General features: G+C 41.5%; 1 protein-coding gene across 2 annotated transcripts; it reads right to left on the minus strand.

Moving 5' to 3' along the window:
- Positions 1–467: 467 nt before the first annotated feature.
- Positions 468–20,234, minus strand: tek (TEK tyrosine kinase, endothelial). 2 transcript variants are annotated; one of them, XM_061262668.1, is made up of 23 exons: positions 20,031–20,234; positions 11,155–11,460; positions 10,528–10,638; positions 10,092–10,244; positions 9,798–9,929; positions 9,072–9,209; positions 8,695–8,820; positions 8,179–8,324; positions 7,736–7,880; positions 7,191–7,349; positions 6,709–6,843; positions 6,115–6,402; positions 5,511–5,819; positions 4,843–5,003; positions 4,062–4,272; positions 3,607–3,717; positions 3,140–3,330; positions 2,652–2,765; positions 2,448–2,518; positions 2,266–2,306; positions 2,045–2,141; positions 1,686–1,785; positions 468–1,058 (listed from the first exon to the last, which is right to left on the minus strand). In XM_061262668.1, the coding sequence occupies exons 1-23, from the start codon at positions 20,077–20,079 to the stop codon at positions 984–986; spliced, it is 3,369 nt and encodes a 1,122-aa protein (XP_061118652.1). In that variant the 5' UTR covers positions 20,080–20,234; the 3' UTR covers positions 468–983. The 2 variants fall into 2 exon arrangements, with proteins under 2 accessions (XP_061118652.1, XP_061118653.1); XM_061262669.1 differs by lacking the exons at positions 10,528–10,638; positions 11,155–11,460; positions 20,031–20,234 and having other exon boundaries at positions 10,099–10,237.
- Positions 20,235–20,915: the final 681 nt, after the last annotated feature.

The following is a 20,915-nucleotide window of genomic DNA, read 5'->3' on the forward strand; positions in this document are numbered from 1 at the left end:
GTCTTACAAACCTCCCCCAGAGGTATTGGCACAGACATTTTGAAAGATCATTGCAGAATCTGGTTTTAAGGAGTAATGAAGTGATCTCAGGCATTGGGGTTGGAGTCCTGTGGATTAAACTGAAAAGAAAAATGGAAACGTTCCAAGTGCAATGAACCCTCTGGGTCAGAGAGAAATGCTTACTCGTCTACTACAGAACGCTTCAAAAAGTGCATTTGGTAGTTCAGTAGAGCATTGTTTTTCTTCCATTTAAGGAACATAAAACTACTATTTAATTTAAAAAAGAATTTAAGTCGACATACTTTAATCATGGCTGTTATATTAATTCTCATTTCTCATTTGGCATCAAACAAAGGAAATCTGGGTACAAAGAAGTATGATCACAGAATGAATACTGTCACATGTGATATGCAATATAATGCTCTTGGTTTTACTTAAATGTGAAAACACATAATGCTATCACAACATTAATTTTACAGTTTATTAAGGTCATACAGCTGTAGATCAGCAGACAAGTTCTCACCTTCACAAATACGAAACAGCTTTATACACGCAGTGATTCCATGCATAGATTATAAGTACAGGAAAGCTACACTCACACAAAACCATTTCCAAAATAAGCCTTCCATTAGTCCCTGTAGAACATGATCCAGGTTATCTTTGATTGCTTTTCAGAATAGACTATTTACAGGATATTTCATCATGCCAGAGGGAGAATGTGTGAGATGGACAAGAATGAAGAAAATGCAAATTCATCACGTTTATATCAAAATTACTTTCCATTTACAATAGTTGACGAGTATAAAAAGGATTATATTTAGATTATTTTCCTTTGGGTTAGTATATGTTCATATGAAATGCAATACACAATGTGTGCAAAATACTAGTCCGTGAATCCTTGTTACAGGATTGCTTAAACTTTGATGTAATATAGTACATGAAAGATATGGAAGCAAAGGCTACTTTTGAGGAATGAAAATTGATCATCCAGCTTCTTCCGCTGAACAGTCAATGCCAGCATAGGTGAACTTCTCATACAGGGTGGTGTTTACGTAGGTCTGAAAATGAAAATAAGAACAGAAATTCAGTAAGCATCAAGCATCACACCTGATGAATATCAGGAGTTTTTATTAGAAGACAAAGATTGAGAGCCCCAACGTGCTTCAAGCCGTTACCTATACAAGGACTATATCTATGACGTCTTCCTCAGAGTCAGTAGTTTTATTAGGAGACATTGGTTCTATTTGGCTCATGGGGCGATATTGGCTCAGGCGGTAAGAGGTCTGGTAGTCACAGTTGCCGGTTCGATCCCACCCTGGGTGTGTCGAAGTGTCCCTGAGCAAGACACCTAACACCCAAATGCTCCTGACGAGCTGGTTGGTGCCTTGCATGGCAGCCAATCGCCATTGGTGTATGAATGGGTGAATGAGAAGCATCAATTGTACAGCACTTTGGATAAAGTCACTATATAAATGCCAACCATTTGCCATTTATTTCAGTCACATAACAACTGTTGAAAAAACATGCATTATCTTACAGTACAAGCCACAGTACTATTACGTATGGACGTAAGTACAATTCGTTTTTCATATGAATACAATCTGTCTTTGACTGGGAATGGCATCCAATTTGCACAGCAGAAAGGGCTGGTGCATTAAGGTTTACACTGTAGGTGATGGTCTTACCTTTCTCTCCTCCAGCATCCTGCTGAGTGACACCAGGATCTGGGTGAACGAGGGCCTTTCATAAGGCTTCTCTCTCCAGCACTGTCTCATGAGGTCATATCTGGACCCAAGAGGGATAGGGAAGGATAAGTCAGGGGTGACATCAGTGGTGTATGTGAAATCAGTGGTGTGACATCAACTGTGTGACATCAGCAGTGTGTTTACGTACCTCGTAAACACACTGCCAATATGCTATACAGTGTGTTACTATCACTTTAAACCTAAACCACTGACAACTGCTTACTAGCATTCAAAATTAACTGCAAAGCAAAAGGTTTGTGTTTCTGTCTTAATTGCATTAGGCTTCCTATGGGACTTACACCTCATCATCACAGTTCAGGGGTTTCTCCAATCTGTATCCTTGGGGAAGTTTCTCATACAGTTCAGCACAGGTCATCCCACAGTAGGGCGTACCACCTGCAGTTAAACACAGGAGCAGGAACGGGTGTTATTCACAAATGAGGTATATGTATACTGGACTCACACCAGTTTCACATTGAGTATCCAGTCATGTCCAGCCGTAACCACAAGCAGCACTAACCTAAGCTTACCACCTCCCAGAGCAGCACACCATAGGACCATCTGAGGACAAAGGCAAAGAAACAGTTTTCATTAGAGCATGATAGTATTCAATTTGGTAAATTACTGAAATGTTTCATCTAGACTTTCTTAGTATGCTCTGGTAATGGTACTGTTTCAACTCAAGAGGTCTTGATTCCTTACACGTCGCTGTTTGTGGTGTAAACGCTGTAATTCAGCGACTCAATCGCCATCCATCGGACAGGCAGCCTTCCCTGTGAAAGGCACACAACAGAAATCCTCAAAGCTCAAGGGAAAAGGTCAAGTTCAGAACTCTCAACTCTCAAATACATATCCTTAATTTACAACTGCAAGCTGTTATAGGACTTGAAGTTAGCCATGTTGTACCATTGTCTTCTTCACATAAACTTCCTGCCCCCGAGAGAGTCCAAAGTCTGCTATCTTTGCCACAAAGTTTTCCCCAACCAGGATGTTTCTGGCAGCGAGGTCCCTGTGGATAAACTGTAGAGAGAAAGCGCCAAATTAACAGACCAGTCAAAACTATATTGTTGCCTGACTCGTGCACATATATACAAGTAGACTCATTTTTATCACTCTGTAATTCAGTACTGCACCATGACACGGACGCCACCACAAAAGTCCACAAATAGGATATATGCTGATTGTCCCATTTTGGCTAAAAGCAATTATTCACTCCCCTGTTTTGCCCAAAAGCGATGATTCAATCCCCTGTTTTGGCCAAAAGCGATGATTCAATCCCCTGTTTTGGCTAAAAGCGACCATTCAATCCCCTGTTTTGGCTAAAAGCGACCATTCAATCCCCTGTTTTGGCTAAAAGGGACCATTCAATCCCCTGTTTTGGAGGGGGTGCTCACCTGCTTCTGGCTGAGGTAGTCCATGCCTCGCGCCACATCGGCGGCGAAGTGCAGGAGCTGCTGGGAGGAGAGGGTGGAGGCGGTGCTGTTGGCGATGGCGAAGGCGGGGTCCGTCTCCAGGACTCTGCTCTTCCGTAAGAAGTCCAGGAGGTTGCCATGGGGGGCGTACTCAATCGCCAGGTACAGATACCCTGAGAGCAGATGTGCGTTCAAGATGGCAAACGTTAGCTAACAGTAGTTAAACATCTTCAAACTTTTTTCTGTTTGCCATGAACATTAGCTAACGTTAGCTAACAGTTTGAAAATGTAGTGAGCCAGAATGGCTGCTGATGAGGAAAACCCTGAGAGAACAAAAGTTATAATACCCTTTAGTGAATGTAATAGTTATTCTTACCTTTAAATATAAATCACAGGAAAGCAAATAATGAGCTAGCTGCCATTGTTAGACATTGACAGGGATAGCATACCTCGGTGTTCACATGCGCCCAGCAGATTGATGATGTTGGGGTGATGGCCAAGTTTGCAGAGTACCTCTAGCTCTCCGGCGAAGTCCCGGTGGTCATCTTTAGAGGCGTATTCTGTGTGGAGAGGCACATCGACAGAGCTTGTCGTATTTCGTCTTGTCAATACAGAACAACATGCCAGACCCAAAAGGAAAACAATGATTCAGCCATCCAAACCGCAACCGCAAAGTGGTTTATTTCTCTCCTCCCAGAGTGGAAACCTAGGAATTAATCTATGCTGAATCCCAAAGTTCTCCTTACACATTAACTACATTAATATTGAATGAATAATGCCATAATGAAACTGTAGTGATAGTGCTTTATGTTGTGAACCTCAGGTAGGAGAGTGAATGCAAGGACATACATTGGAAAGACTAAGTCTTTTGCCCTATTGCAGTTTCAGAAGGTCTGCTCCACACCTTTCATCCGCTTGATTGCGGCGTCCATCCTAAGTCCGTCCTTCTTAATCCGTGCTTTCAGAACCTGACCGAAGTTGCCCTCGCCGATGACGTCCTGGAACTTGATGTCGTTCCACTCCAGAGCTGGGTAGGCCACCGGCTGGCCTGAGTTCTTGGACTTCTTCTGCATGTTGAGGGACCCCGAGCTGAACTGAACCACAGGCTCTTCCCTCTGTGTCGAAGGCAATGGAGTTCAAAAGTAAGTATTTTTCCCCCTCCTAGATCCACAGCACATGATGGACCTCCACACAGAAAAGCATGGCACAACATTCAATTCTTTGATTTCTTAGCAAATGCTCTTATTACAGTTCATGAGCTGAGAAATAGAAGGTTCTATCTGCTTTCTGAGTAGTTTAGAGATATTGAACTTAAACGATTCGGGGTGAATGGGCTACAAGCAGATACGAATTCGCATTTTTTTCATACTTTTAAACAGTATTTTTATGTAAAACTTCACACATGTATTTAGTGCCCTATAAACAACATACTTATGTATGCATACACTAATTCTTTTTTTTTTTTTTTTTTCAGTTATAACCTTCTCATTCTCAGCCCACGAGTATGAAACTTGCTCTATACAGCTGCTTATCTGACTGAGCCAATCCAGGGACTGCACCGTGCTGAAGGTTAGAACAGCAGTGTCCCACTAGGAATCCAACATGCAACTGTCATTCTGGCATGAACATTTACCAAACCAATATGCTACAATGCCATTAATAGAGCGTGATAAAGTGTAATGTACCACAATGTTCTGGAAGGCCTGGACCATCCTGCGCTGGAAGGTGGCCCTCTTCAGCTGCAGCACAATGCAGAAGGCCAGCAAGATGGTGATGCAGGTCATTCCAGCAGAGCCCAGGATGGCAAAGAACAGCATGTTTCCCTCGCTGCCAAAGCCATAGAACCCTATGGAGAAAAACCATGAGTGAGTCCCACAAAAGAGCAGCAACGAGCTTAGGACAAACAAAGAGGCTTCCTGTGTTCATATGTTAAAACAAAGTGTTTTGAAAAGGCAGCCCTGTCAGAGAAAGATTCATGGTAAAAATATCATCAGTTAAGTATTTATGAGGAATGTTTTATCCACTAGCATATTTTCCAAAATAAAGATTGTATTCTAAAAAAACATGTACAGTATGTGTCCTGTTCTTCTAAAGCAGGTTAGCTAGCATACAAAGTCATATGAATTTGTATCAGGAGCAAACAATCCGGTTCCATACACCAAAAAAGTTTGAGAAATGCTCCATCGCACCCCAACTGAAATTTTATTACATTTATCCTACTGTTCATTTGCGAAAGGGTCAAGAGACCCTGCTGAAAAAAACAGCTCAAGCCAGATTTTACAGCAGGGCATATTGACAAGGCTGTGAGTTCAGAATAAGGCTCGGCAACATATTATAGCCGGGGTCAACTCACGAGAGCTCTCTTGAGGGGACAGGGTCTGGACACGGATGGACTGGATGTCGACGCTCTTCCCGATGTTGTTCTGGGCCCAGATCTCCACCAGGTACGGCGTGTTGGGCTTCAGGCCGCGAAGCTGGAACTGCAGGTGCTGCTGGTCCTGCACGTTGATCTCAGCCTGCTGGCTGTAGTCGGCCAGCACCGTGTCCTTGAAGCGGATGATGACTCTGGAGATGGAGTTCCCCTCCTCCAGGGACCAAGTGATGATGGCGGACGAGTCGGTGATGTTGCAACTCATGACGCCAAACGGTGCCGGTGGTCGCTCTGCCGAAGAACAGAAATGCCACACTATTAAAAGAGAATTCTGTGTCAAACATGAAACATTCTGACTAGTATCTGAATGGGACAAAATATCTAATCTACTGTTAGCCCCAATATGCTAGCAGTCACTTCAAGGTGCTCTGCCAACAAACAGAAATGCCACATCATGAATTCTGGGTCAAATTCGAAAAACTAAACATAATATCGGAATATGACAAAATAAAATCTACTGTTAGTCCCAATATGCTAGTAGTGGCATCATATCAAAGAGGTGTCTTGTGTTCCTCCATGGCCTCACCATTGCTGAGGGTCCATGCGGAAACGGGCTGGCAGTACTGGCCCCCTGAAGTCGTTATCACGTGGACTTTGCACTCGTACTTCTGTTTGGGCTTCAGGTCCGTTAGAGTCAGGCCGGTGGAGTTCTTCGGCAGATGGTATGTCTTGATGTTTTCGGGCGCGGAGGCCTGAATACACTCCACCTGGTAGGACCAGGTTTCCTTTGCGGGCCCCTTCACTGGGTCCCAGGTGAGACTGAGGGAGGTCTGGCTCAGTGGCACCAGTTTCACCCTGGTGAGGAGCGGAAGATCTGGCCAGGGAGAAAGAGCAGGGAATACCAAGAAAGACTCAGAGAGATCAGTTTGGAATCACACTTGGTATGAACAGAAATTGCTTGCAGATGGAAGTAATTCCACAGACTTGGAGATGATCTGTGTGCCTCCAAACATAATTGCCCTGAGGTGTGAGAATCCATCTTTGCTAACCCGATCCAACGGAATCCAGAGGTTTTTACGTGCATTTTTACAGCTTGAATTACCATCTACTCGTCTGTCCTTCCAAACTTATGCCAACTTAGATCTCATCCAGTGGAGATTCTGTTTAGAACAGGTCTTACCAAATACAGGGGTAGAGAAGATGGCCTCGGGCCCAGGGAAGCCGGCCCCTCCGGCACCATGGCGACTCAGCTGAATGAAGGCGACGTACTGAGTACACGGGGTCAGGTTCTCCAGCTTTACCAGCGGGCCAGTCACTAACAGCAACACACAAAATGCTAAACGTCATAACTTTTCACTGCAAAAGCTCCCAAACACATATGCAGCAAAAGAAGCATTAATGACTTTCACCTTTTTCGTGATAATTTGGTCATGGTTGCATGGCAGCCAATCACCATTGGTGTGTGAGAGTGTGAATGAATGGGCGAATGAGAAACATCAGTGATTTGGGTAAAGGCGCTATATAAATGCCAACCATTTGCCATTTACCATGGTTATGGACAGAATGTATCTGCAATAAGACTCACTGACTCTTACGATCGCATGAGTCTTTGAAACTCCAGTAAATGGGATCAGGCTGGAATAAAGATAAAAACGAACGTACCTTCAGCGGTCTCCCACGAAGTGGTGTTGACTTGCTTGTAAACAACCTTCACGGAGGTAACTGGCCCGTCCCCGCTATACGGCTCTCTGTTAACGGAGATGATCAGGTGATACGGCCCACTTCCGTTCAACAAGGGAGGGTACTGAGGCTTCGGGGGCACTGTAGAGAGAAGATATTATCGGCCGCCTTTAGGATTCAGGTTTAAAATGTAGGGGAAAATGCAGGGTGAAGTGCATCCGAGTGGCATCGTCAGTACAGCTGATCTGGCCACAAACACAGGATCAGCCATATAGCCTAGACATCATATATGACATCATAGGTAGCATACTAATGATGTAAAGCTAACATGAGCTGTGTTCAAAAGTGCATACTAGCATACTACTCGGACTAAATTTCAGGCTGATATTCACTGAAATGAAATAGTATGAGTAGTATGCGGTGATTCCAAAATGAGGAAAAAAAGGAAATTCATGCACAGGTGTATTGAAGGCCATTTCCCAAGAAGGCATCTCTATGACAGTATGCAATCCTACGTATTCTCTCACCTTTGACAGTGACGATAAAATCTTTTTCTGCCTGCCCGGCTGTGGTTTTCGCCTGGCAGAGCCAGCGGCCAGCGTCATGCACTGTGATTTTATCCACCTTGAACTGGGAAATGGTTTGGTTGTTCACAGTATCCGTATCTGTGGCCTGAAAAAAATAAAATAAAATAAAAAATAATAATAATAATATATATATATAAAACATAAAACACAGCTTATCTTAATCCAGAGGTGAGTACTTGCTGGGTGAAGTACAGTAAACATGCATAGGGCTGTAGCAGTTGCTGTCCTGTGCTGATACACCTTGACAGAGAGCAGGCTGATGCTAACATTAGAGCTGATCAATTTCAATTCCTGTCTTTTGAGGCTTTTGGCAAATGCAAACATTTCATTTGAGATGTATTTTTGGCGATTAATGTGATTAAAGTGTAATTAAAGATACTCACATATATTCTTGTTTTGTCCGGTTTGATCAGTTCTATCTCTCCATGCAGTGGTGCTGGGTGGCCATGGACAGTGCAGTTGAGCATATAGATCACCCCAGCATTGAGCTCTGAATCCCCAAGGCTGGTAACCACTGTCGGTGCCTGATCTAAAGATAAACAAACATGTTTTATTTCTTAGGTTAAAGGAATGCAACACGTTATATGTGTATGTTTCCTCGCAGAAACTTTCTTCTGAGCTGATACTCACAATAAAATGGACACATTCTTCTTCTTCTTCTACTTATTACTATTATTATTATCAGTATTATTATTATTATTATTATTATTTTTAAATATATTGCACAGGTACAGTAGTGTTTAGAGGAGGTCCAAGTTTAGTATCCACAGATTGACAGTCATGAGATAGAATTGTTTGAGTGTCAGCATGTGCTACCATACATGGACGTGGTCAGAGAGTTGTACAGTGGGTCTAACTCTGAGTGGAAACAACAGTGCGCTCCAGTGAAGAGTCCTTACCTTCGTTCTCACAGCGGGAGCCGTGCCGTGCCGCGCACACACATCCACGGAAGCGGTCGCACTTGCCCTGGCCCCCGCACTCACACCTCAGCTTACAGCCCGCCCCATAGAAACCCTGGGGGCAGGCTGAAACCACAGGGAGAAACCAATCAGAGAACAGAGAGATATCTTCTCATCTTCTACAAAAGGGCAAATTAATCATGGCACAGAGGCTGACATAAAATGTCATGCACAATTAAATATTATACAATTCTATAATAGGTATACACTTCTTTCAGGATAATTAAAATGGCGTGAATTAGATTATTTTAACCGCTTAGACATAACCACCCCAGTAGGTAGTAGGTAAATAGCAGGTAAATATGAGCAGAGCTCACCTTCACTGCAGTTTAAGCCCCACCACCCCGTAGCACAGGAGCAACCGTAAGGATCCTGAAGGCAGAAGACCATCGACCGACAGTAGCCGTCTCTACACCTGTTTTTACACAATCGGCCAAACCTGCCCTTCCCGCACACTGCAAAAGATCAACGTCGTGTTATATGTACATCACGCCTGCACACCTGTAACAACGGCTCCTGGATATTACAGATATTAACAGGAGAGGACGTACCAGTGTACCATGTGGAACTAGCCAGCCGAATTTTGCTGTAACATGGAACAGCTGAACTTATTAACTGAGACCAAGAAAGTATAGTAATCTGAGGCTAGAATAATATTTTAATTTATGTTACAACCTGTGGTCTCCTCACCACTTGCATGCAGTACACACACACAATGTAATGGTAAGAACTAATTTAACCGTAAGAACATGCTATATTCACGGTTTGAATGGAAAATGTCTATTTATTACAACAGAGGCAACCAGGCAACAATCAAACAAAAAAAGAACAAAACAAATATACCTTTAGTATTTGTGCTGGAATTCATTAACATATGTGCAACCAATAATTACAAAACAGACAACAATGGGAAATAATGGCTGAATGTCTTTTTATAACAGTTTGATGTCTGTGTATATGTTAATTGTCCGGCATCCATAGAACACACACACACACTCCACCCCAATTCTCAATTAATGAAAACATTTCTACGGTATGTTTACCAATTTCGCAGGTCTGCCCTTTGAATCCTGGGGGGCAGACGCATTCCCCTGTCGTGTCATGGCACAGACCCCCATTCAGACACATGGGACAGGTCTGAGAACAGTGGGCACCCCAAAACCCTGCAGGGCAGCCTAGAAACACAATCCATTTTTACAATATAATCCATCCACATTTAGTTTTACATGTAGGCTACAGATATAAAAACACGAGAAAAAATCGAGAAAAACACAATCAATAGGTTAAAAACGGCATCAACTGAAAGGTGCAGGAAAAAAGTTGATAGTAGCACTAACTTCTTACTATCAGCCTGGTGATTGCGGAGGAAGGCATGGTCTCGGCGATGTATCGGACCGTGTAGAAGCCTGCATGTTCCAGGGCCACGGCGTTTATGGGGTATTGTAGGGTGTCACGGATTTCGTCTCGGGGCACAGAGTGAATGAAGGAACCTGAGGAAGAGGGAAGGCGTGATCCCTGGAACGCTAGCCCTGTGCTCTGCTTTTTAACGGTCTGGGGATCCCCAGAGCTTCCACGAGACATGTACAGCTAACGCAAACCACTCCAGGCATGGCGTTTCGCATTTAATATGCGGCATGCACAGAAAACCGTTCGGTCAGTCAGTTCATACAGTCATTAAACGTAGCCCTGCTTCCCCTGAGACAAGCATTGATATTTTAATGGGCACAACCATGCAACGGATGCTTACCAACCCCCAGACCAACAGTCTCTCACCGTTTTTAAAGATGTACGCGTCCTCTGCTACAACCTTCCTACGGGTGTAGGATATATTGATGTTTTCCCCGATGTTGGCTGTGATTGTCAAAGAGTCTGGGTGGAATGCAGCTTAAAGGGAAACACATTTTCTTTTAAAAATGTCACATTTGTAATATAATGTCATTATGCAATGCCATTTACGGGAAATTGAATCAGTTTTCACTGCACTGGGAGAAAGCCCAAGTCAACAAACACTTGTGACAGGAAGTTCAGTGTTCTATTCATCCTGTCTGTTTTTTGTTTAATCTGGCCAGACATTTCACCTTATCTGGTCAAAACTATATTGTGCCAAAAATAATGAGATTTGCATTGCAAAACATATATGAAAGTAGTTAGTATTTAAGAAATGTTAGTATTTAAGTAAAGTTTGGCTGACAGACTATAGATCACTTTTGGGACAGCCTTCTATTGACATCAATGGATATATCCATGATCCCTATAGACAAATTTACCCTTACCTATGTTATATTTTACCCCTAGTTTCCCTGGTACAACCTCAATCACAGTAACAGTAAATAGTATCAGAAACCAGCATTTTAATGTAATTACTGTACATAAACAGGACATTAAGTCCTAATCCTGTACCTTCATTCAGCATCCTGAAGGTGTACACTTTTCCTGTGGAGTCAGAGTTTCTGACTCTACAGTAGAAAGCTCCAAAGACGTCAACGTTCCGCGTTTTCCAGGTAATCTTCGAAGCGACTCGGTAGTCCTTGTCGGGCACGACCTGCAGGGTCTGTGGCGTCACCTCCCAAGCCGGAAACTCCCTTCCCATGCCGAGTGTGACCGGAGCCTTCCAGTCGCTGCTGACACAGTGAAGCGAGGACTCCGAGCCGGTCACCACGGCTTCCGGATTCACCAAGGTCAGGTCCGCAAGGTCCAATGCGTCACCTGAACACAGACGCGCAGGTAAGCCCTGTCCTCGCCACCCGCACTCTACCAAAGTGTTCAGACTAGTCACCTGAACACAGACGCGCAGGTAAGCCCTGTCCTCGCCACCCGCACTCTACCAAAGTGTTCAGACTAGTCACCTGAACACAGACGCGCAGGTAAGCCCTGTCCTCGCCACCCGCACTCTACCAAAGTGTTCAGACTAGTCACCTGAACACAGACGCGCAGGTAAGCCCTGTCCTCGCCAGACTAACGATAGAACTTATTCTTTATTCTTCCTTTTCCTCCGTGTTTTCCTTTCTCCAAATATGAATGCAGAATCATGTCTATCCACCATCTGCATGGCTACTACTTCTTTGGGCTCATAATATTACAGTACTAGTGTCTGACCGGGTTGAGATTGGATGATGTGAGATAGATGGGTTTAGGTTCTCCTGACAAAACATGATCTGGCGTGGGTGGGGATTCAACCGCAGGTGGCCATTCAAATGCAATTTGCCTGGTCAGCCTGTGTAGCTAGCTAACAGAAAGACGACATGTCCGCTATTTACAATTCGTGATTTAACAATAAATGTGTCTGAATCAGCTTGCTAGCAGGGCTGGGCATTATCAGGTGAGTTGTGATGCAGTGTTCCCAATATAGCGATCATGACCTAATGCATGTCCTGATTCGCATGGTGATGTGAATTTTGGAAATGACTTAAAACCAAATCGAACATCACAGATTAAAACCTCATTAAGAACAACAGTTGTTAATTGTAAACAGTAAAAGAAGCATACACTTCCAGTCAAGAATACAAAATTCAACAAGTTCAACAAGATTCCGCACAACACATTATTAAGTTAAACTTAGTTTTCTTGCTTAAACCTTTGCACTTAAAACAGCATGTTGTGAGCGTATTCATGTTGTAAATTCATACATGTTTACATACTGAAATAAGGGGGACATGCCAAAGGAAATCAAATAAAGCCCTATTCCAAATGGAGACTTTCATATTACTCCTAATATCATCTCAATCACTGCCCACATGCAACAGGTTTGTAAAAAATTATAAATGTTGATTTGTATGTTTTTCTAAATTAAACATATAATTGTTTTTATGATTATGGACCTTTTATAGGACATATTAGAAAGGATAATATCTGAAAAAGAGTATCTGCCAAATGCCAAAAATATCATATTTCAGTTTGTCTATTTAAATATCTTTACATAGTTAAAAAATAGGAAAGATCAACATTTTTGCATTGGTTCAAATATTATTCCGAAAAATATGATGGTGATTCAGTTTGCATAGGTGTATTGCTAAAATGAAAAAGATCTGCTGGTTATATTACACTAAGCATCCAGCAGTGGGGATTTCACACACAGGCTGTAGGGATCTGAAGCAGCTTTCCACCATCAACAGCAGCTGGTTTCTGCTGCAGTGTATGCGTGTGGGCTTCAGGGAGTTGATTCAGACAGAAACAGCATCCCCCGCATTTTTATGTCCTCTGGAAATGGCATTTATGAGACCATTAGCATGGACATACTAAAGATGAGCAGCCTCTTCTAACCTCAAGAGTAAAAACAAGGGAAAATCCAGGACCCTGAATTCTATCAAAAGTTGTTGCAAACAGAGGCCAATCACGTTCACATCTCTAATATACCGTACTGTAGGTGTAACCTGAACAATAGCTTCAGTATTGTAAACATTATCCAGACTCCAAATATAGAAATATTATAGCTTTATAAAACGACTGCTTTGTTATAAATCATATCATTGTCAGCAGGAGGAAGTGCTGCGGCATGCCAACTGAATCAACAATGAAAATACTGAATCAGTACTTTCTGGTCTGGCAGCAATAAAAAAGCCCTATTTTTAACTCGCAATCAAATGTTAAAAATAAGTATTAAATCATACATACTAGCCCCATTTTTCCTGAAGCATTTACGTCATAAATTTTACTGCTGACAATAGTGCAGTCTGAGGACTCAGATAAGCCTCTGAGCAGATTAATTAACCCACATCTACGTAACCATTAATTGTTTTATAAGACCACATCGTACGTTAGTTTCAGGGTGTCAAGAGGAAGACCACACCCCACAATTGTTCCTACAAGTATGATCCTGGCGTCAGGAGGGAGCACATTTTGCAACAAGTTATCCTGTCGCAAAAAAACTAAAGAAATAAAAGCTTATCCAACTGGCCTGCTTATTTTTAGGAGCAACCCATTAGCTTTGGAAAGCAAACTATTTGGACATTTTAATTGTTCAACAATTTTTGGTGTGGCTCACTTCTAGTCAAAACATTTATATAATTGAATGTGAATATGAAAATATGTGTAATCACAAGCACAGAAAGGGTTTTTTGTTGTTTGAAAGCCCTGAATATTATAACTCATATTCCTGCAGTCAAGGTGCCTTGTAGTCATTAGCAGTATTTTAGTTGCTCACAGCAAACCTTTTCAGTTATGTTTTGTCCAACTATCCAAAGTATAGGATAAAAACATGACAAGCATGAACATTCCAACAAGTGTTTGGGCATGACCGGTATTTTGTCCTGTATTGTTTTGTGCTTGGGTGTAGTCTAATCTCATCATTCATTTCTATTGACAATGTCAAAGAACCCTGAAGAAAAAATTGTAAAAGGAACAGCATTTTGATTTTGAGCATAAAATGTTTTGTCCATCCACTAATAGATATAGTCACAGTATAGCACCCTCACCACCCTGGAACATCTAAAATCTTAAGCTATGCAAGCAAGAACTAAAGTCTTAAGCAATACGGGGCAGTAGAAAAATCTCAAGCTATGTGAGGCAGTGCTAATCTTAAACTATGTGATGCACTGGTAAAATGTCAAGACATTCAAGACAGAGGTAAAATCTTAAACTAAGCAAGGCAGTGGTAAAATCTTAAACTAAGCAAGGCAGTGGTAAAATCTTAAGCTAAGCAAGGCAGTGGTAAAATCTTAAGCTATGTGACGCAGTCCTTAGTACTTAGACAGCAGAACGGATGGGAAAGTGGTGTTGAGGGGATGTAGAAGGCACTCTTCTACATGTCCCCCAAAACAATGGTGTGCTGCAGAGAGAAGGTCATGGCTCACTATGTCTTTTAGTCTTTACAGACCCCATCTTATGTACTCTCACAAAAAAAGGTACAAAAGCGTTGCTGCGGTGGAACCCTATTGGTACATAAATGTGTACCCCAAACCATTGCTTCAGTAATTCATTTGTACCTTTTTTGCACGTAAAGGGTTTTTATTTGGACCCAAAGAGCAGTACTGTACTTTACTGTACTGTACTGCAGCTCTCTTCAGGTCCTGCTCGTGGTATTCAGCAAGTGAATCGCATGTTCAATTGGAATGAGATCAGGTGATTGCCTTGGCCAGTCAAGAACATTCCACTTTTTGCTCATAAAAAGTCCTTGTTTGTTTTGGCTGTATGTTTTGGATAATTTTTCTGCTGCATGAAGATGCAGTCCAATCAGTTCCAATGCATTTGCTTGGATCTGAGCAGAGAAGATGTTTCTGTATACTTCAGCATTCACCCTACACCTGCAGCAGGGACATTAAGTAAGCCAGTTCCAGTGGCAGCCGTACATGCCCAAGCCATAACATTACCTCCACCATGTTTGACAGATGAGGTGGTACAGAATGTGGTGTTTTTTTTTCCCTCCACGCTTTGGTACAGGTTGATTGTTGTCTCATCTGTCCATGACACATTGTTCCACAACTCTACACGTTTTTAATGTACATTTTTGTACTATAACCAAGCCATTCTATTCTTAAGGCTTGCCAGGGTGAACCTGCTTGAGGTTATGGATCTTATCGTGGACTTTGACACATCTACACCTACATTCTGCATGCTCTTGATCTGTTGAACAGTTACAAAGGGATTTTTCTTCACCATTGGTATTCCATGGTCTACCAGGTTGTTTGCCATTGTCATTGCCATTGCCATTGCGTGTTCTTGCTTAATAATGTAATAAACAGTTGATTTTGACAAACCTAATTTCTTGGCTATTTCTCCATGTTTTTCAGCCTAATAATGGCCTGCTTTACTGGCACTGATACCTCTTTGGTCCACATGTTGAGAGACAAATGCAGATGGCACCCAACTCTAGACCTTTTACTAGGTCTTTTATGTATGAACTAACAATGAAACTTAGCCAATTGTCCAATTACTTTTGGTCCCCTGAAATTGTGGGGACACTGTACAGCTACAATTCCTTCACTGTTCACCCAATATGGATGTAAAAATAATCAAATATAGGCTAGAATTCTTCACTTTAATTCATAGCTCTTACTTTATTTTAAATGCAATGTGCCAGAGCACAGAACATAAAAGAATATGTCCCTGTCCAAATACTCACTGCACTGTATTTTGTATTCATTACCTCTTCATATCTTATTTCAGTACAGAGTTATAGACAGTTGAGTAGAGGGTGACAACTTGCCCCATTAGTGAGTTTTCAACAAAGAAATTCATTTAAAATTCACCACTAAATATAATTTCATCAAAGGACCAAAGAGGCCGGATCAGGCAGGTTGCTGGTACCCCCTTTATTGTCAGCAGCGAACCTCTGTAACTGTCAACAATCCCCATGACGATCAACTGCAGAACATCCCCCTTCATCGCCCTATCTCTATGACCAATGACTGCGGAATGCGACAAGTCACTGTAAATCAACTGGTAATCAACCCCAACTGTAAATCATTTCACTTGAGATCAACCTGGAACAGACTATCCTTATCAAGTCATATGAATATCAAACGTTTCGACAGTATCATGCTGCACGTGTATATGTGCGTCCTCCTCTGAAGGACGCAATGCCAATCGTCACTTATCGCAACAGGGCTCACAGATTGGGCTATGCAGAGAAATGAGACAGAGGAAAGCACTTTATATGCCCCTTAACAGGAGGGACTTGCAGGGGCAAAATAACCTGTAGGGGTCAGTAGAGAGCAATAAAGTCCACTGAAATACATCCTAACAGCAGATAGCGGCTTTCAATATTCATTCTCACATATAGCTTAGTCTCAAAGACCTAATATAATAATGTATATTTTGATCAAGAAATCTTGATCTTGAAAGTGACTAATTTCTTGAATGGGGTAAAGAGATTTGCCTAGCATTTTAAGATATTCTATTTATCACGGTTTTCAGTACTAAGTATATGACATCATGTTCTCTTAGACATTTCAAATACTATTTGGGCAAACTGGATGGGAATATTTTATTGTCCAGCCAACTCCCAAAGAGCACAAACAATGCTGTTAGGATGACAGATGAGAATGCTTATCTGGGAAAGTAAGTACTAAATCAGACAGCTGATTTTATTTCTTAGTGAAATAAAGGGTCAGGCATTATTTCCAAAAATAGATTATGTGAGGCACCATAGAGGTGAAAAGAAAGGGTCTCAAGCAAGAAGAAAAATGAAGCTCTGAATGTACACAGTGTAGGTTTTTATCAACTTCTTCATTGCTAAGGTTATGAGGTTGGCCGTCGGTGTGAGAGTTTGAGGTTTGTGATGGCCCAGGGGAAGGACAGTTCTATCTCAGTGATTACTGTAAATTATACAACAGTTTGTTCCAACCTCGCATTGTGATCGGCTGAGACATTCGAAGGGGTGACATTATCACACGATAAGTTACTCCCAACTTGGCAAAACCAAAAAACCAAACTGATACTATGGTGGATTCATTGTATCAGAGATACATACTTCAGAAGAGCTTCATTCTGACATGTAATTCAGCAGACGCTTTTATCGAAAGTGACTTACAGTTGATTGGGCTAAGCAGGGGACAATCCCCCCTGGAGCAATGTGGGGTTAAGGGCCCAACAGCTGTGCTGATCTTATCGTGGCTACACTGGGGCTTGAACCACCAACTTTCATGTTGGTTAACCACTAGGCTACAGGTTTTTTTTTATTTGGCTATAAACATGTTGGTAAAACTGTTGTATAATTGGAATAAAACACTCAAAGTTGATAATGTCACTGATGCGCTGATGGTAGTCAGCCTTTTATCACATAAATATCCATCATGAAGAGTTCCTAGCATTCGTCCACCATCCAGCCTGATTCACCACATCTGTTTAGCTTTGCTGTACATGTTTATAGTCTTTAAATTATCCTCTAAGGTCCATCATTAATTCATGTAAATAACTATATTAGTTAATGCCAATACTTGAACCTTATTGTAAAGTGTGACCATGCAGTTTGTACACAGTTGGCACTACAGGGCCAAACAACCAGAGAGTTGCTTCTGTGTAATGACTCAAAGGCAATTCTATGTACTTAAATCTTCTTTCCAGGGTGACACTACAGCAGGGCTGCCTGACTAATTGGCTATGGTACTGCTTAAAAACAAACAAACCATGAAGCATGTTGCTACACTAAAAGCTACTGGTTTACCTGGATAAGCCAACTCATACATTGTATTAATTTCACAGAGTGTTGAACGAGTTTCCTTTGGCTTAAAATGGTGAAAGAATCAGCCAGTGTTGTCAAAGGGATGAATACACAATGCTTGCAGGCCGACTGTTGATATACAGAAGCAGCTCTACCGCAGGCTACCTTCTGCACATATCTGTGCAAAAAAACCCAAGAAAGACAATCTCTCAGTGAACATGTAGTCTCTGTTTATATGTCCAAGACATTTAAATGGAACACAAGACAAACAGTTTCAATTTCCCAAATATTCTTTTGCATATAAGGAAAGGTGCAGGGTGTTCATATTTTAGAGAAAATGAGAAAACCCGTTGAGCCACAAATTACAAGACTAGCTGCGTAATTCTGGAGTAAAGCATTAATAAATGTCAGCCATGTTTCCACAAAACTTGTGAGCAGGTAATTTGCTGTTTATAGAATTGTAAATGGCGATGTGAATGCTGTCTTTTCGCTGAAATGTCCAAAGACGCAATAGCTTAAGGTCAAAAGAGTGTTGAATCTGCAACGGAGTGAGACTTACACACTTAGTAGAATGCTCCGTGTTATACAGATATAATGTTATATACAGTAGTGCCCATCTGTTAAATTTGTTAATAAACACAAATTTAAAATGTCTTATGCAATGCTAACTGTGAAATGTCTTTCACTTTGACTCTTAAGTGGACTCTTGTATTGTTTTGAATAAACTGATTAAAGCTGCTTAGCTAGACTATTTTGGCCAGCGAGGGAGTGATATATTGGCAACATGAAAGCAGGGTGTGGAGGGTCATGAGCTAATTTGTTCGGAGAAAGTGGGTGGAGGGGGAAGAAAGGAAACGAGGTGGTGTTCCAGCTTGTGTTTAAAAAAAAAAAAAAAAAAATCTTTATATAATTTTACCATGATGTTCCATATCCCAAAATATACCATTTTGTATGTACTTATCTTCCATTATTGGCATACATACCAAAGGTACTTTCCTTTTATAGTATTATTTATTGATTATATACTTATGACTTATATACTTGTAGACGTTGATTAGATTCCCCTCGATTGAGACAGAAGATTTTCTCTCATATGTTCTCATACAGGACCTGTACATTAGCCATTATTGACTTTCTTGGATTTGAACCCATTTCAGACATTTACAAGCCCACACACATGCCGTTGGCTGTAATAACGCATTCACTAGTCACCCTTCAATCAAGATTCAGAGACAGAGACCACTGACAGAGCTGCACTGAGATTCTCATATTATATGTACCACTGTGTTAGTGAAGTCCATGCTACCATTACAGGCTCTGGGTTTCACACTAAAAATCCTGCATTCAACAATAGGATTTCCCATTTCAATTATTCTAATCATTTGTGTTTCATAATAACTTTTTTTCTCAAACATTTCCACCATGAATCATGGTCAGTACATATTGAAGAGCATTGGCATCACAGAGGTTGAGTACATTTTTTGACCAAACATATTTCACACAAGAGCACAGAAGATGAGACATAAAGTATGTCTACTGAGATTTTCAGATGCCTAAAAGGTCCTGGCTTATATCACAACCACATGTTGGCAGGCCGATAAACCTTGTAGCCTACCTACTCAACCTTTTCCTTACTACACCCTTTCATTATAAACACAGTGCACAGATATTTATATACACATACGTGCATATACACACAGCATGTGTTTTGTAGAGGACAAGTACTTAGCATTTGCTAAACAACAATATTTACAGAGTTTTATACAGTGACCTGACCAGTTGTTACAGTTGTTGATGCTTGGAAAAGCAACTCAATCAAATTTAGGACACACATACAAATATATACAACTGTATAGTGTAGCCCTGTCTGCAATTAACTGTTACAACCCTATTCCTACTCTTCACCATCACAGAAGTACAGGTCTTTGAAGGAACTTAGTCTTGGAATAAGTATTACTATTATTTTGTATTATTAATAGTAACACAAAAAAAAAAAAACATACAAGTTTGAAATAAATGTTTCAATATTTCCTTTAAACTATGGAAAGCTCAAGAGCTCCAGTGCTCAGCTCATTGTGTTGAACTACCTCATGGTCTTTGACACACTCGGTGATTGCTGAACCGTTGAGGCGAGGATCACCAGTGGAACTATTTATGAAACTAACAAAGAGACACTTACCTGACAGCAAACAGCAGGCCAAGTGAAGAAGGAGAGGAACGAAATCCATGCTTTTCCACCGGAGGGGTGGCGTGGGTCTGTATCCGTGTACAGACCGCGTTCAGGGGCTGCGGATCGGACCGGACCCCAGAGGGTGTCAGAGAAGCCCGTACCCAACCATCTCCACTGCCAGGAGTGGCGAAGCTCTCTCTCCCTCCCTCCTGACTCCACTCCCTCCCTCCCTCCTGACTCTACTCCCTCCCTCCCTCCTGACTCTACTCCCTCCCTCCCTCTCTCAGTCCGTAGCCCAGGCACTGGGAGCTGGAGTTCCTTTTTCCTGTTTCCTCTCATATTAGGAAGGGAAAGGCACCATCTGAACAATTGTCTGACATTAATTATGCTCCTGCCAGCCCTTTGGGGTGGATCCTCAACACTCAAGCCTAAAGAAGGCTGCTCTCAGCACAGGAAAATGGGTTTGCCTGTGGGACATAGAGATACACAAAGTTCAACAGCCTATCTGTGATATTATGATTGTGATTTTAACACATTCCACAAGACAAAAAACGGTTCCCCTCACTGTCAAACTGAAAGCCTAGTGTTCATCTATGGTCTTAATTTTTTCCCACGTAGTAAGAAATTTATCATGATGATTATAAAATATTAATTCACTGCCTCAGAAAGTACACTTATGGCGTATTTTTTTGAAGTAATATAATAAATCTGTTACTGTAAATCATTGGTTGAGGACTGTTAACAAATTAATTTTACTGTCAAACATTCACTGCTCCTGCTCTCAGAAAAACTACAACATATGATAAATGATTGACTTCTTTTTAATCAGGCATTTTCTAATTGTTTTATTTTATTGTGTTTTGATCCGTTTCCAATCTGCAGGTATGGCAGGAA

The sequence above is a fragment of the Conger conger genome, chromosome 12 (genome assembly GCF_963514075.1).
Source record: "Conger conger chromosome 12, fConCon1.1, whole genome shotgun sequence".
Classification (NCBI taxonomy): Eukaryota; Metazoa; Chordata; class Actinopteri; order Anguilliformes; family Congridae; genus Conger; species Conger conger.